This window comes from Ranitomeya imitator, chromosome 2 (genome assembly GCF_032444005.1).
Source record: "Ranitomeya imitator isolate aRanImi1 chromosome 2, aRanImi1.pri, whole genome shotgun sequence".
Classification (NCBI taxonomy): Eukaryota; Metazoa; Chordata; class Amphibia; order Anura; family Dendrobatidae; genus Ranitomeya; species Ranitomeya imitator.
The window spans coordinates 227,241,537-227,258,076 of NC_091283.1; the positions used below are offsets into that span (position 1 = coordinate 227,241,537).

Below are 16,540 nucleotides of genomic sequence, written 5' to 3' on the forward strand. Positions count from 1 at the left end.
CCGATTATGGAGGAACCGAAACAAATGTAATAAAATTAGATCTGCAGGTACAGTAGATTAAACTCACCCATTAAACCAGAATCGTGGATTATTTTGAAGCATTCGATTATAATTACCTTGTCGGGGTGTCCCAACCACCGCCCCAAGCAACGGCAAATCAATTCTAAGGTGTGGACTGGGTGTCTTGATCGGGGACCTCGACTTTTTGGTGGTCCACCTGTGACAGTAGAGATAAGTCCCCCTTTTATAGCTTGTGGCTTAAATTCTCCCAGGATGTGTTTGATTGCAGTGGTTGTGTAAAATCCCTCAGCTAGGAGTAGAATTCCAAATAAGAAAAAGAAGATGGCGATTCCATAAATTGCATACTGGAAAGCATTGACCCTGTATGGAGAAAAAAACATTAGTTACAACTTCATCAGTAAAAAAATCACAAAGTCCATTTATTTTGTCATGAATTTGAGCATTGGTTAGGGACATATGTCTCATAATGACAGTCTACAGCTGTCATTATTCATTCGCCTTATTACAAAAAAAAGCTGAACAGTAGGGCACGGCACCGTAACCCTGAGACACAATGCCGCCATGTGAGTTCTGAGGCTCTCATGGATGGCACCTATCTTTATCAGGTAAGCTATTAGATCTCAAAAAAGCAAAAGCAGCAAACATTATTGGTAAAAAGTAACAGGTGACTATCAAAAGTGAACAGAAATGCTCTAACGGTAGGGTCAGTATTAGGCAGCGCTTTGGACGCAGCACATGTCCTCTCTGTCCAAAGCGCTGCCGACTTTTGAACCCAGGTGATTCCGCATGTGTTGATTGAACCGTGCTTAATCACCGCACCCAATACATTGGACTGGTGATATTTATCTTGCGGAAACTTAGCGTCTCCGCAAGATAAACAGACATGCTGAGGTCTGGAAAGACACGCCGCATGTCCGTCTCAGCAGGGAAACTGGAGGATTCCGTGCACGCATAGTGGGGATGGGATTCTTGAAATCCCATCCACTATGCTGTAACATCTGGCCGGATGTACGCAGCGTCAAACCGCAGTGTTTACTGACCGTGGGAACATGCCCTTAGGGTATGTGCAAACTGGGGCTTTTTGGAGTATATACTGAGTGGAAATTCCATGTCTTGGAGGATATTTGAATTTTTGAGGAGGATTTCAAGAGTCTCTGCTCAGATTCTGCTCCAAAGTTCAGGTGTGCACAAACCCTAAGGCTGTCTGCACATGGAGTCTTTTCACAGCGTTTATGGACCAAAAGCTGAGCAGAAATTTCAAATTTTTGAGGAGTTTTTAAATTTGAAGGATGATTTCTGGAGTTTATGCTCAGTTTTTGCTGCAAAAACTGCTAAAAAAAACCTGCCTGCATATATATTCACATGGCATCTTTTTTATGCAGTTTCCCAGAATCCACGTGAAACGGTGACATAAAAGCGCCAACTGCTGTGTACATGTTCAGTCTTCTGCCACTTCATTTAACCGCTTCAGAGTTGGGTAGTCCTGAAGTGTTGAAAAGGCCGGGGTCAGACTAGCATATGGCATCCGATGCGATACAGCGTGGGACTGAATGTCGAACAAGTGAGGGATATTGTTGTTTTTATTTTTGTTTTATTACAGGAGAAGAAGGATTCAATGGAATGAGCATTAGTTGAGTATAACTGTGTTTATTATTTTTAAATAAAAAAGTAAAAGTGTTTGTTTTTTATTTCAATTAAAGGATTTTATACTTTCTGTGTCTTTATTTACCATACATAGTAACATACAGTAGTTTGGAAGGCAGAAAAAAGACATTTGTCCATCTAGTTCAGCCTCTATTCCGTCAGAATAAATCTCCAGATTTACGTCCTTCTAAAGAACGTAATAACGGTAAGATACAATATTGTTACGCTCCAGGAAGACATCCAGGCCTCTCTTGAACCCCTCGACTGAGTTCGCCATCACCACCACCTCAGGCAAGGAATTCCAGATTCTCACTGCCCTAACAGTAAAGAATCCTCTTCTATGTTGGTGGAAAAACCTTCTCTCCTCCAGACGCAAAGAATGCCCCCTTGTGACCGTCACCTTCCTTGGTATGATCAGATCCTCGGAGAGATATTTGCATTGTCCCCTTATATACTTAAACATGGTTATTAGATTGCCCCTCAGTCGTCTTTTTTCTAGACTAAATAATCCTAATTTTGCTAATCTCTCTGGGTATTGTAGTTCCCCCATCCCCTTTATTAATTTTGTTGCCCTCCTTTGTACTCTCTCTAGTTCCATTATATCCTTCCTGAACACCGCTGCCCAAAACTACACAGTACTCCATGTGCGGTCTAACCAGGGATTTGTACAGAGGCAGTATTATGCTCTCACCATGTGTATCCAGACCTCTTTTAATGCACCCCATGATCCTGTTTGCTTTGGCAGCCGCTGTCTGGCACTGGCTGCGCCAGGTAAGTGTATCATTAACTAGGATCCCCAAATCCTTCTCAATGTCAGATTTACCCAGTGGTTTCCTGTTCAGTGTGTAATGGTGATATTGATTTCTTCTTCCATGTGAATAACCTTACATTTATCATTGTTAAACCGCATCTGCCACCTTTCGGCCCAAGTTTCCAACTTATCCAGATCCATCTGTGGCAGAATACTATCTTCACTTGTATTGACTGTTTTACATAGTTTTGTATCATCTGCAAATATCGATATTTTACTGTGTAAACCTTCTACCAGATCGTTAATAAATATGTTGAAGAGAAAAGGTCGAAACACCGACCCCTGCGGTACCCCACTGGTCACAGCGACCCAGTTAGAGAATATACCATTTATAACCACCCTCTGCTTTCTATCACTAAGCCAGTTACTTACCCATTTACACACATTTCCCCCCAGACGCAGCATTCTCATTTTGTGTACCAACCTCTTGTGTGGCATGGTATCAAACGCTTTGGAAAAATCAAGATATACCATGTCGGTTCACTTTTAGAGCCTTTTTGAATATTGGTACATTTGCTATGAGCCACTCCTGTGGAACAGACCCCGTCGATTTAGAGTACCTAAATTTAAGACTAAATATATATATATAAGACTATCTGACATATATATATATACAGTATATAACATACAATTATAGGATTAGTATTGTATAGGTGTCTTATAGACCTTTCTCCATTGTCACCGGGCAATACAAAGATGACATCAACCCACACACAAATATTACCCCACAAGCCATTGCTACAGGGCAAGTAGGGAAATCCGGGCAAAGCACCAGAAATGATGCATCTATTAGATGCACCTTTTCTGGGGCATCTGCGAACTGTTATTTTTAAGCTGGAGGAGGACTAATATCCATGTCCCCTTAACAGCCTGAGAATACCAGCCCCAAGCTGTCTGCTTTAGCTTGACTGGTTGTCAAAAATGGGGAGGACCCCACACAATTTTGAAAATAAATAATTTATTTAAATATTTTTAAAAACGTCTGTGGGGACCCCTCTATTCTTGATAACCAGCCTTATTTAAGCTGACAGCTGAGGGTTTCAGCCCACAGCTTTCAATTTTTTTCTGGCTGGTTATCAAAAATGCAGGGGAACCCACACCATTTTAATTTTTTTATATCGCAGGCGCCAGCTGATGAATACTCCCATCAGCCACCGCCTACTCTCACTGTTATCAGTGACAGCAGGTGTAGGCTGATGAGAGTAGTAGTACAAGTAGCCGATACCTGTGCCCTGCTAGTGCTGATCGTCGGTAGAGCAGGGGACAGTGGTGTGAGTTGTCTTCAGAACCTGGAGTCGGGAAACAGCACCAACTGTATTGCTGAGTCCTAGGGGCTGATACCAGTAGCATAGCTACTGGGGGGGCAGAGGGGGCCATCGCCCCAGGCCCAGTGCTCAGAGGGGGCCCACCCAGGGCTACGCTACTGTAACAGTTACCTTCTGTGGCAGAGCAGGGAGAATTGATCTCCCTGATCTGCCGCCCACTATGGGGCCCCTGAGCAGGCCGGGAGGCCGGTGCCAGTAGTGGGCCCCCCGCCCGTCACCGCACTGATGAGGGAAGGAGCGCTGCGCTCCTTTTCCCATCATCCCCCTGTCAGCGTCTGGCGTCACCAAGATGAGCGGGAGGTCGGAGCACCGCTGGAACAAGGAGGAAGAGTGGTGAGTATTTATTTATTGTTTTTTATGGGGGCTGCCTTATACTACAGGATCCGCCTATAGGGGGGCTGCCTTATACTTCAGGATCTGCCTATAGGGGGCTGCCTTATACTTAAGGATCTGTTTATAGGGATGCTGCCTTATACTTCAGGATCTGCCTATAGGGGGGCTGCCTTATACTTCAGGATCTGCCTGTGGTGGGGCTGCCTTATACTTCAGGATCTGTTTATAGGGGTGCTGTCTTATACTTCAGGATCTGCCTATAGGGGGGCTGCCTTATACTTCAGGATCTGCCTATAGGGGGCTGCCTTATACTTCAGGATCTGCCTATAGGGGGGCTGCCTTATTCTTCAGGATCTGCCTATAGGGGGGCTGCCTTATACTTCAGGATCTGCCTATTGGGGGCTGCCTTATACTTTAGGATCTGCCTATATGGGTCCTGCCTTACACTTCAGAATCTGCCTATGGGTGTACTGCCTTTTACTAGAGTCTGCCTATGGGGTGCTGCCTTATACTACAGGGTCTGCTTATGGGGTGCTGCCTTTTATTAGAGTCTGCCCATGGGGTGCTGCCTTATACTACATGGTCTGCCTATGGGGTGCTGCCTTATACTACAGGGTCTGCTTATGGGGTGCTGTCTTATACTACAGCGTCTGCCTATGGGGTGCTGTCTGATACTACAGGGTCTACCTATGGGGTGCTGTCTTATACTATAGGGTCTGCATATGGAGGTGATGTCTTGTGCTGTAGAGTCTGCCTATGGGTGCTGCCTTGTGCTATAAAGTAGGCCTATGGGGAGTGCATTATACTATATGGAGTCCTATGGGGAGTGCATTATACTATATGGAGACATATGGGGAGTGCATTATACTATATTTAGGATGATCTGGTGCATTATACTATATTGAGGCCATCTAGTGGGCCATCATATAGTGTGGAGATTACAGTGAAGGGGCCATCATACAGTGTTGGAGCCATCAAACAGTTTGGGGGCTACTAAGCGGTCAGTACACTGTGTGGATGGTACTATACAGTGAGATGGCATTATACTGTATAGGGGAGATTTACAGGGGGGCAGACTCAGGACAATATTAAATGTAAAGTGGGCACTTCTTGTTATAGGGGATCTCAGATTACTGTGACTATCAAAGGGGCACACATGGAAATATTACTTTCTAGGGAGCAAAATGTGGGCACTGTTTTCTAGGGCACTTGCACCCGGCATTACTATATTATAGAGGGGTGCTTTAGAATTTAGAAGGCACAGAGAACCGCACAGCAGGTGCAGTAATAGGGACACAAACGGCTGCAGCAGCTCAGTGTTGGGGTATCAAGGGCAGTAATAGGGACACATACGGCAGCAGCGGCTCAGTATTGGGGTATCAGGTGCAGTAATAGGGACACATACGGCAGCAGCGGCTCAGTATTGGGGTATCAGGTGCAGTAATAGGGACACATACAGCAGCAACAGCTCAGTATTGGGGTATCAGGTGCAGTAATAGGGACACATACGGCAGCAGCGGCTCAGTATTGGGGTATCAGGGGCAGTAATAGGGACACATATGGCAGCAGCCGCTCAGTATTGGGGTATCAGGGGCAGTAATAGGGACACATACGGCAGCAGCGGCTCAGTATTGGGGTATCAGGTGCAGTAATAGGGACACATACAGCAGCAGCGGCTCAGTATTGGGGTATCAGGTGCAGTAATAGTACACATACGGCAGCGGCGGCTCAGTATTGGGGTATCAGGGGCAGTAATAGGGGCACATACGGCAGCAGCGGCTCAGTATTGGGGTATCAGGTGCAGTAATAGGGACACATACGGCAGCAGCTGCTCAGTATTGGGGTATCAGGGGCAGTAATAGGACACATGTGGCAGCAGCGGCTCAGTATTGGGGTATCAGGTGCAGTAATAGGGACACATACAGCAGCAGCGGCTCAGTATTGGGGTATCAGGGGCAGTAATAGGGGCACATACGGCAGCAGCGGCTCAGTATTGGGGTATCAGGTGCAGTAATAGGGACACATACGGCAGCAGCGGCTCAGTATTGGGGTATCAGGGGCAGTAATAAGAACACATTTGGCAGCAGACGCTCAGTATTGGGGTATCAGCAGGATGAGGAGTTTGTGCAGGTTGGGAATAGATGGTGACGTGATTGGAATATGAGAAGTGAGATGTGTTTTTGTTGTATTCTCTGCAGACGAGTGCTGGCTGGAAGAAGTTGTCATGTCGGTTTGTGCCAGATGGAAAAGACGGGAAAAGTGAACGATTCCATCAGAAAGGACGTCAGCGGTAAGTCATTATCTGTAACTGTGGTGTGATCTCTTATATGCTGTGTAGGGCTGGTATCTACCACTGACCATATGGTGGTAATATCCATGTCAGTCATTATATAGAGATTACTGTATCTTCAGTAACAGCGCATGTCAGCCAATTTTGCCCAAGGACACATGGTCTGTGAAAGCACACTGACATGTGCACAGACCCATTCACATGAATGGCTCTACCTATGTAAGTGTCTCCGGTACATGTGAAAACTGTCATCACACATAATGGACACACTGACGTGTGAAAGAGGACTTAATGAGATTTCCAGACCTAAAGAGAAATAGAAATTGCATATTTTATTAAATAAATCTATTACATCTGAGAAGGCTGGAGGATATAAAGTAAGTACACCAACCTCATCAAGTCTAAGGCCGGCTTCACACTTGCGAGTTTTACGGACGTAAGAGCGCAGAAACTACGTCCGTAAAACTCGCAAAACATACAATTATTCTCTTCCCATTCCCGTGTAGCGGTGGGATATGGGGTAATGAAGGGTTAATGCCACCTTGCTATTGTAAGGTGACATTAAGCCAGATTAATAATGGAGAGACGTCAATTATGACACCTATCCATTATTAATCCAATACTAGTAAAGGGTTAAAAAAATACACAAACACATTATTAAAAATTATTTTAATGAAATAAAAACAAAGGTTGTTTTAATATTTTATTGAACGCCCAATCCAATCACTGAAGACCCTCGTTCTGTAACAAAAAAAACATAATAAACCAGCAATATCCTTACCTTCCGCAGATCTGTAAAGTCCAACGATATAAATCCATCTGAAGGGGTTAAAATAGGTGGCAGCCACGAGCTTTGCTAATGCAGCTGCTCATGTCTGCAAAACCCTGGAGAATGTAGGTAAAGTAGGTCATTGACCTATATTTACCTGCATTTGTGGTGAGGCGCCCTCTGCTGGCTGTTCCTAGATCGTGGGAACTTTCCTAGAAAGCTCCCTGGCTCGAGTTCATATGAGGACAACCAGCAGAGGGCGCCCTCTTATGTTTTCGAGCCAGGGAGCTTTCTAGGAAAGTTCCCACGATCTAGGAACAGCTGAATAAGATTATTAAGAAGGCAAGTTCTGCTGTGGGCTGCAATCTGGACTCTTTTGGGGAGGTAGTGGAGAAAAGAACTCTGAAAAAGTGTATGGCAATTATGAACAATAATGCACATCCACTATATGAGCTATTCATGAGACAGAAGAGCACCTTCAGCAACCGGCTAATACTTCTGAGGTGTAAGAAGGAAAAATATAGGAAATCGTTTGTGCCAACTGCCATGGGAATGTACAACAACAACATTAGGGTTAAACCACCAAGGTGATAGTTTACTTATTTCTCTACATTTCAGTTCACTCGTTGTGTATGTCCTATTCTAATGTATAATGTATAATGTTCTTCTGTCAACAAACTGTCATGTCAACTATGTAATTCCTTTATGATTTTTATGATTTAAGTTGTGCTGCTGTGATACCATAATTTCCCACGGGATCAATAAAGTGTATCGTATCGTATCGTAAATGCAGGTAAATATAGGTCATTGACCTACTTTACCTACATTCTCCGGGGTTTTGCAGACATGAGCAACATTGCATTAGCAACCTTTGTTTTTATTTCATTAAAATAATTTTTAATAATGTGTTTGTGGTTTTTTTTAACCCTTTACTAGTATTGGATTAATAATGGATAGGTGTCATAATTGACGCCTCTCCATTATTAATTTGGCTTAATGTCACCTTACAATAGCAAGGTGGCATTAACCCTTCATTACCCCATATCCCACCGCTACACGGGAATGGGAAGAGAGTGGCCAAGTGCCAGAATAGGCGCATCTTCCAGATGTGCCTTTTCTGGGGTGGCTAGGGGCAGGTTTTTTTAGCCAGGGGGGCCAATAACCATGGACCCTCTCCAGGCTATTAATATCTGCCCTCAGTCACTGGCTTTACCACTCTGGCGGAGAAAATTGTGCGGGAGCCCACGCCAATTTTTTCCGCCATTTAACCCCTTAATTTACTAGCTAGAACGGCCAAATTTTGCATAGACACACTACTAACAATAGTAGTGTGGAATATGCAAAAAAATGGTGATATTAGATGGTTTACTGTATGTAAACCAAGTCTCATATCATGTCGGGTTTTAGGAAGGAGATAGCAAAAGCCGGCAATTGAATTACCGGCTTTCTGCTATATCGCGCTGGATGAAATATTAATATATATACATACGTATATGTGTCTACTGACATATATATATATATATATAGACAGTATATATGTTTTTTTGGTTTTTTTTTACACATGGATCCCTTGTATAGCCGTATGTCGGTTTTGCAAGCCTGCGATAAAAACACGCAGTACGGATGACATACGGATTACATACGGAGGATGCCATGCGCAAAAAATGCTGAAACACCCTGCCTACGGAGGAGCTACGGACCACTATTTTCGGGACTTTTCAGCGTATTACGGCCGTAATATACGGACCGTATTTTCATACGCTGAGTGTGAAGCCGGCCTAAGGGTACCGTCACACAGTGGCATTTTGATCGCTACCACGGCACGATTTGTGACGTTCCAGCGATATAGTTACGATCTCGCAGTGTCTGACCCGCTCCTGCGATCAGGGACCCCGCTGAGAATCGTACGTCGTAGCAGATCGTTTGAAACTTTCTTTCGTCGTCTAATGTCCCGCTGTGGCGGCATGATCGCATGGTGTAACAAAGGTGTGCACGATATTGTATATGATGTGCGCATAGTAACCAACGGCTTCTACATCGCACATACGTCATGAAATTATCGCTCCAGCGTCGTACATTGCAAAGTGTGACAGCAGTCTACGACGCTGGAGCGATATTGTTACGATGCTGGAGCATCACGGATCGTGCCGTCGTAGCGATCAAAATGCCACTGTGTGACGGTACCCTAAGAAATCTATGCAGTATCCTCACAAAGCTTTTATTAAGCATTTTTTTAAATGTATTTTGTTGTTCATTTTGTGCTTTAACAACATAAAAGCCAATGGGATTCACTAGTCAAGTGATTTCAAGACATTTGGAAAATCTGACTTTATTTTTGAAAACTAGATGAATCCTTTAGGGTGTATTCACACGCTACTTATTTTGTTGCTTTATTTTCTGTTATTTTTCTTTTCTTAAAAAAACGTAACCTGATGTTTGTTGGACGTTACAGGGAGATTATGATCATGCACGGTGTAATTTAAGCAGCTATTTTTTTTTTTTACTTTCCTTGAGTTTTACCTAATTGTATATTACATATTTGGCATGTGTTTTGATCTATGTGTTTATTGTTATGCTGTAATGTCTATTGTATGTACAAGTACCCTCTAAAAGGTAAAGTGCTGCGGAATATGTTGGCCCTTATAGAAATAAAATAATAATAATTATTATTATTATTATTATTATTAATAATTGTAGTTTACAAAAAAATACAGCATTTTGTATGTGTGTGTAGCTTTTTTGCAACTTTGTAGTATTTTTTTCCCTTAGACCTCAATTGTTTTTTCCCCTTTGTGGTATGGCTAGTGGCTATGTGGTTAATGGGCGGTATGTATCACAAAGGAGAGGGGCCCTGTGATAAAAGCCTGGGCTTGTTTTGCTCAGCAGATCTACTGCTGAGGGTTCCTATACATTGGGAAGGCTTCCAGGTGACTTGGAGAGATAGGTGGGTCCAGTCACCTACATACCAACCCAAGGGGGTGTATCTGATCACCCAAGATGGAGTCTGTGTGTTTGTGCATGGGCAGTGCTTGCTAGGCTGAGCCAGAGAGAGGAGGCCTGTGGTATACCTCTGGAAATGACGCCTCTGAGGATAAGAGGTATCTGGGAACCTGTGAGGCCATCACGGACAGTTAATGGACACTAATCCATGTTAGACACACCAGGGCTCAACGAGGATCGTGGATACTATAGAGCCGAGCGGTTGCCGGACGGTGCACGGGGTGCTGCATGTTACCAAGTACCTGAGACTCTGTTTATAGTGTGTATTAATAAACCGAATGGACTGTTTAACCCTGAGTGTCCCAGCGTATGCCTCAATGACCTGCCAAGTGAGTACACCCCCGTCCACAGAGAGTAGAGAATCGTCACACCTTATTTAAAAAGAAAACGCTTTCTGAATGTGAGTAATGTGAATTTTCTTTTGTGGCTATTTGTATTGTGTTTTTAAGATTATAAACATTGCATATGTGATTCTATGAGGAACCATGGGTTCACATCATCTGTGAATCACATTACTTGTGATTTTGGTGCACTTTTTGTATTCATTTTTACATGCGTTCTTGTACAGCAATGAATGCTTGTTTGAGCTAAATAAAGATATATTAAAAAAAGTTTTGTGATGAAATTTCTTGGTTGAACACCACCTGTTTCATTCTGATGCAGTAGTAGGGCTTGGTGTCAGCAGCTGTCATTGACACCTGGCTCTAGGCTCAGTAATGAAAAGGTGTCAGCCCGACACCCTCATTACTAAGCCAATAAGTAAACACAAACATTGTCACCAGCCTATGTAGGAGCGTTAACAGAACAAGCATACATAGGCTATAACCAGACAGCAACTGTTAATTTTTGAGAAAAAAAAATTGCGTGGGCTCCCGCATAATTTTAATAATCAGCAGAGGGAAAGCCGACTTCTGATGGCTGATGTTGATATTCTGTGAAGGACCAATAGCCATAAAGGTTGCCAGGCTTTTAATATCAGCTCACAGCTGTTTGTTTAGACTTTACTGGCTAGTTTCCAAGAGGACCCCCCAAAATTGACATAGGATCCCCCTATAAAATCTAACCAGCAAAGGCTAGGCAGACAGCTGCGGTCTGATATTAATAGCCTAGGATGGGGCCATGAATATTGGCCCCTCCCAGACAAAAAATATCAGCTCTCAGCCTCCCCAGAAAAGGCGCATTTAAAAGATGCGCCAAATATGGCACCTAGCCTTACTCTTCCCACTTGTCCTGCAGCGGTGGCAAGTGGGGTTCATATTTGTGGGGTTGATGTCACCTTTGTATTATCATGTGACATCAAGCTCATAGGTTACTAATGGAGATGCATCAATAAGACAAGCTCATAGGTTAGTAATCAAGCTAGTTAGTTAGTAATTTAAGCTAATAGTTAGTAATCAAGTAATCAAGCTCATAGGTTAGTAATGGAGAGGCATCTATAAGACACCTATCCTTTACTAACCCCCACAGTGATAGTGTAGAAAAACACACACACCCAGAATAAAGTCCTTTATTTGAAATAATGACAGAGACTCCTTTAATGAACTTTAATTAAACCGTACTCACCGAACTCCTAATCCACCAATGCCAATGTCTCCTGCAACAAAAATAAAATAATAAACCACAAAATTCCTCACCTGTCAGCCGAGAAGATAATCCATAATGTCTCACGATGCTCCTGATCACTTTCAGAGCAGTCACATCAGTGATGTGACTGCTCTCAAAGACATACGGCGATACACTGACAGGAGCAGTGTATTACTGAGAGAATTCAGCTGGTCAGATCTGGTGATCTCCCTTACGGCACCAGTTCTGCATGGGAACGTTCTCACATAGCGGTGCAGTAAGTGAGAGCATTGGAGCTGATGAACTCCGGTGAACTTTCACGGCAGCTCAGTAATACACTGTGGGAGCAATTACCTCTTGTCAGTTGAGTGTATGTTGGTTTATTATTTTACATTATTTCTAGGAGACCAGGGTGTCGGGGATTTGATGTTAGGTGAGTATATAAATATATTTTTTTTATTTGAATATGTAAGTAAAATTACCTTTTTTTTTTTAACTGTGAGCACAGGCACCAGCAGATGAGACTACGTCTCCCATCAGCGGCACCTGCTGTCACTGTTATCAGTCACAGATGTGGGGTCACGATGACATCTGACAGCATGACCCTGCAGCGCTCTGACCGACAGTCTGCGGTAACATTACCACGGGTTGCAGTCACAGCTGTGGGGTCATGCTGACATCTGCCAGCATGATCCCGCAAGCACTCTGACCAACGGTCTAACCAGCAGTAATGTTACCACCAATAAGAACCACCGTACTTGCGTTTCTCACGCTGTCACACAGATCACAGTGTGGGAAACACCATAGGAAGCCGGTAAAACGCAAAACAAAAGATCAGCAAATCCGCAACAAATCCACAAACATTTTTCTACCTGCGTTTTTGCTGTGGATTTGACTCATTCAAGGTACAGAAACGCTGAAGAAATGCAAAAAGAATTGACATGCTGCAGAAAAAAATGAACGGCAAATACTTGAGGAAATTTACTATGTGCACAACACTTCAGGATTGTCATTGAATGAGCTTTCATAAGGATTCCATAGCATTTTTGGCCCATTTCCGTGCAGAAAAAACACTGCAAAGGCCATAAAAAACGCACTGTGTGCACATACGACTCCTGACAAAATGTGAGTTGGGGCGACGGTGAGCGAATGACTGACACATTAAGTACTTTATTGTTCAATAAGCTTTCTTGACTTGTTTTCATATTGTTAGGGACTGGCGGAACGCACCAAGAATCAGATGTTATGGTATTAGGTGCGTTCGCAGTCCGAGGTCCACCGTGCAGGTAAAAGACCCTGCTGCTAGTACGACGGACTATATGGCGGTACTAAGTATACACACATGGGTTAACTTCACCCTGCGTGAAGGAAGCGATCCTGTTGCGTCACAGGACCGCAGTACCGCACATAAAGCGCGAGCAAGAAGTCAGCGGACTCAACCCCTACACAGGATTGAAGTCCGATTAGACACTTGCTGGCACAACACCGCAACTGGGTGTGTCAGAGGAACATAAATAATAATATTAAGGCACAAGAGTGCGTGCGGTGCCACACTGACGGACGCCACTAACCACCCAGGCTTGGGTCAGGAAAGCGCAGAGCAAGCGCACAGCGCCGTACTGGCGGACACAGCAACTGGTAGCTGTAATGTGTGTTTCGTGCTGTTGGATAAGTCGGGCGCTAGATAGCAAACATACACCTTCCGCGAACAGACATTCAATAGGGAGGGTTATTTAAAGAGCGACTTTCACTCACAACACACACACATATTTACAAGACAATACTAGCGCATGGCCGTGCGGTCATGCGCAGTTTATATAGCTGCAGCACAGGAAACAGCTACAGAAGTTTTGCCCTTTCAGGACCTGCCAAAAGGACCAATGGGATGTGCTGCAGTACCTGAGCATGTGACCCTCGATCTCCAACGGGAGATCCTGCCCTGGGCATGCTCAGACAGAGGAAAGCAGGACTTAGATCCAGAAACGTCCACTCGCCGCTGCCCAGCACTGGCTTAAATGGCAGAAGCAGGAAAAGCAGCAGTAACTCTTCGCATAGAGTCAGACTGAGCGAGACGCTGGGATCGACGTCCCTGCTGAGCAGACTCCACTGCGGCTGGAGAAGAATGGGAGACCGCAGCGGAAACGGATCGAGATTCCCCCTGTGCAGTAGAGGAAACTCGACTCCTAACATTACCCCCCCTCCTTGGGCCTCGCTACGTTCGAAGGCAGCAATGAGCTGCGGGGCCCGAATGTGCTCAACAGGCTCCCAGGACCTGTCCTCGGGGCCATAACCCTTCCAGTCCACCAAATAAAATTTTTTGCCACGTACCACCTTGAACCCCAAAATAGCGTTCACCTCATAATCGTCCGTAGACGAACCCGATGTCCCAGCAGATGACTCGGAAAACCGGGACATATACACGGGTTTCAAGAGGGACACATGAAAGGTGTCGGTGATACCCAGGCGTGGCGGAAGGGCCAAACGATAGACCACAGGATTAACCTGCTCGAGGACCTTAAATGGGCCCAAGTAGCGAGGAGCAAATTTAGTGGACTCAACTCGCAGCCTGATGTTACGGGCGGAGAGCCACACTAAATCGCCAGGAGCAAAGGTCGGGGCAGGGCGCCGATGTGCATCGGCGGAGGACCTCATTCTCTCCTTCGAGGCCCGAATGGCATCCTGAGTGCGGTCCCAAATGTCCCGTGCCTCCACTGCCCAGTCTGCCACCCTGGAGTCAGCAGAGGACACGGGCATAGGCACAGGAACCCGCGGATGCTGGCCGTAATTAAGGAGGAAAGGAGTCTGACCGGTGGAGTCGGCTACAGCGTTATTAAGGGCGAACTCTGCCCATGGTAATAAAGATGCCCAGTCATCCTGCCTGGCAGAAACAAAATGTCGTAGATATGTGACCAGAGTCTGATTGGCCCTCTCTACCAACCCATTTGTCTCGGGTTGATATGCGGAAGAGAGATTTAACTCAATGCTGAGAAGACGACAAAGCTCTCTCCAGACCCGAGACGCAAACTGGGGACCCCGGTCACTGACAATTTTGTCTGGCATGCCGTGTAGGCGGAAGATGTGCCTTATGAACAACGCTGCCAAGGCCCGTGCAGAAGGTAACCGTGGGAGCGGCACCAAATGCACCATTTTCGAGAAATGATCGGTAATAACCCAAATGATGGTACAACCGCGAGACTTGGGCAAACCCACTACAAAGTCCATCCCGACCATCTCCCAGGGCCTGTCTGCCACTGGCAAGGGATAGAGTAACCCAGACGGCCGTTGTCGAGGAGACTTATTTTTGGCGCATGAGACACACGCCAGAACGTAATCTCTGACATCTCGGAGCATATGCGGCCACCAGTACGTCCTCGCCAGCAGCTCAGATGTCCTTTTTGTCCCAAAGTGTCCACCCACCCTGGAGGAATGAGCCCAAGAGAGAACCTCCGGTCGCAAATTTATGGGCACAAAAGTCTTGCCCGGAGGCACAGACTCAAGCGACACCGGAGCCACGGTTCTCAAGCTCTCAGAAGGAACAATAAGCCGAGGCTCTCCTTCCTCCTCCTCAGATGACACAACAGAGCGAGAAAGAGCATCAGCTCGAATATTCTTCTCCCCAGCGAGATAATGGAGGGTGAAGTGGAATCGGGAGAAGAATAAGGACCATCTGGCCTGGCGAGAATTTAGCCGCTGGGCTGTTTGCAAATAGAGCAAATTTTTGTGGTCTGTAAAAACTTGAAAGGGAAAACGAGCCCCCTCCAAGAGATGTCTCCACTCTGAGAAAGCCAATTTCATCGCTAGCAACTCCCTGTCCCCGATGGAATAATTCCTCTCCGCTGGTGTGAAGGTCTTGGAGAAGAAGAAGCACGGATGCTTCCGACCTTGAGCATCCTTTTGGAAGAGGACTGCTCCAGCACCAACGGAAGAGGCATCCACCTCCTTATAAATGGCTTATCGACATCGGGACGATGTAGGATGGGAGCGTTAGCAAAATGAGACTTAGTAGAAGAAAAGGCCTTGGAGACCTCTTCAGACCACACTTTGGGATTTGCTCCCTTCTTGGTGAGGGCTACCAAGGGAGCTACCAAAGTTGAGAAATGGGGAATGAACTGGCGGTAATAATTAATGAACCCCATAAAGCGCTGCACCGCTTTAAGTGAATGGGGTTCTTGCCAGTCCATCACAGCCTGTAGTTTGGCAGGATCCATAGCCAATCCCTGGGCAGAGATGATATAGCCCAGGAAAGGTAAAGACTCCTGCTCAAACACACACTTCTCCAACTTTGCGTAAAGAGAGTTTGCCCGTAAGAGGTCGAAGACTCTGCCAACATCTCTCCGGTGGGAGTCAATATCTGGAGAGAAGATGAGAATATCATCCAGATAGACTACGACCGAGGTGGAAAGCATATCCCGGAAGATGTCGTTGACAAAGTCTTGGAAAACGGCTGGGGCATTACAGAGCCCGAAGGGCATCACCAGATACTCATAGTGCCCATCTCTGGTGTTAAACGCCGTCTTCCATTCGTCCCCCTCACGGATGCGAATCAGGTTATAAGCTCCCCGCAGGTTTAATTTGGTAAATACCTTAGCTCCCCGTAGCCTATCAAAAAGCTCAGAAATCAGGGGCAGCAGGTACTTATTCTTAACGGTGATGGCGTTAAGACCCCTGTAGTCTATGCAAGGACGCAACTCTCCATTCTTCTTCTGTACGAAGAAGAACCCTGCCCCTGCTGGTGACACTGACTTCCTAATAAACCCTCTTGCCAAATTCTCCTGGATGTACTG

The 16,540-nt window shown here is 45.3% G+C and overlaps 1 protein-coding gene across 3 annotated transcripts in view; it reads right to left on the reverse strand.

The window, feature by feature from the left end:
• PLP1 (proteolipid protein 1) overlaps positions 1–16,540 on the reverse strand; it is a 183,975-nt gene that overhangs the window by 81,619 nt on the left and 85,816 nt on the right. For all 3 annotated transcript variants that reach the window (XM_069748664.1, XM_069748665.1, XM_069748666.1), the window contains exon 3: positions 117–381. In XM_069748664.1, the coding sequence (XP_069604765.1) occupies positions 117–381 (265 nt within the window). The remainder of the gene's footprint in view (positions 1–116; positions 382–16,540) is intronic.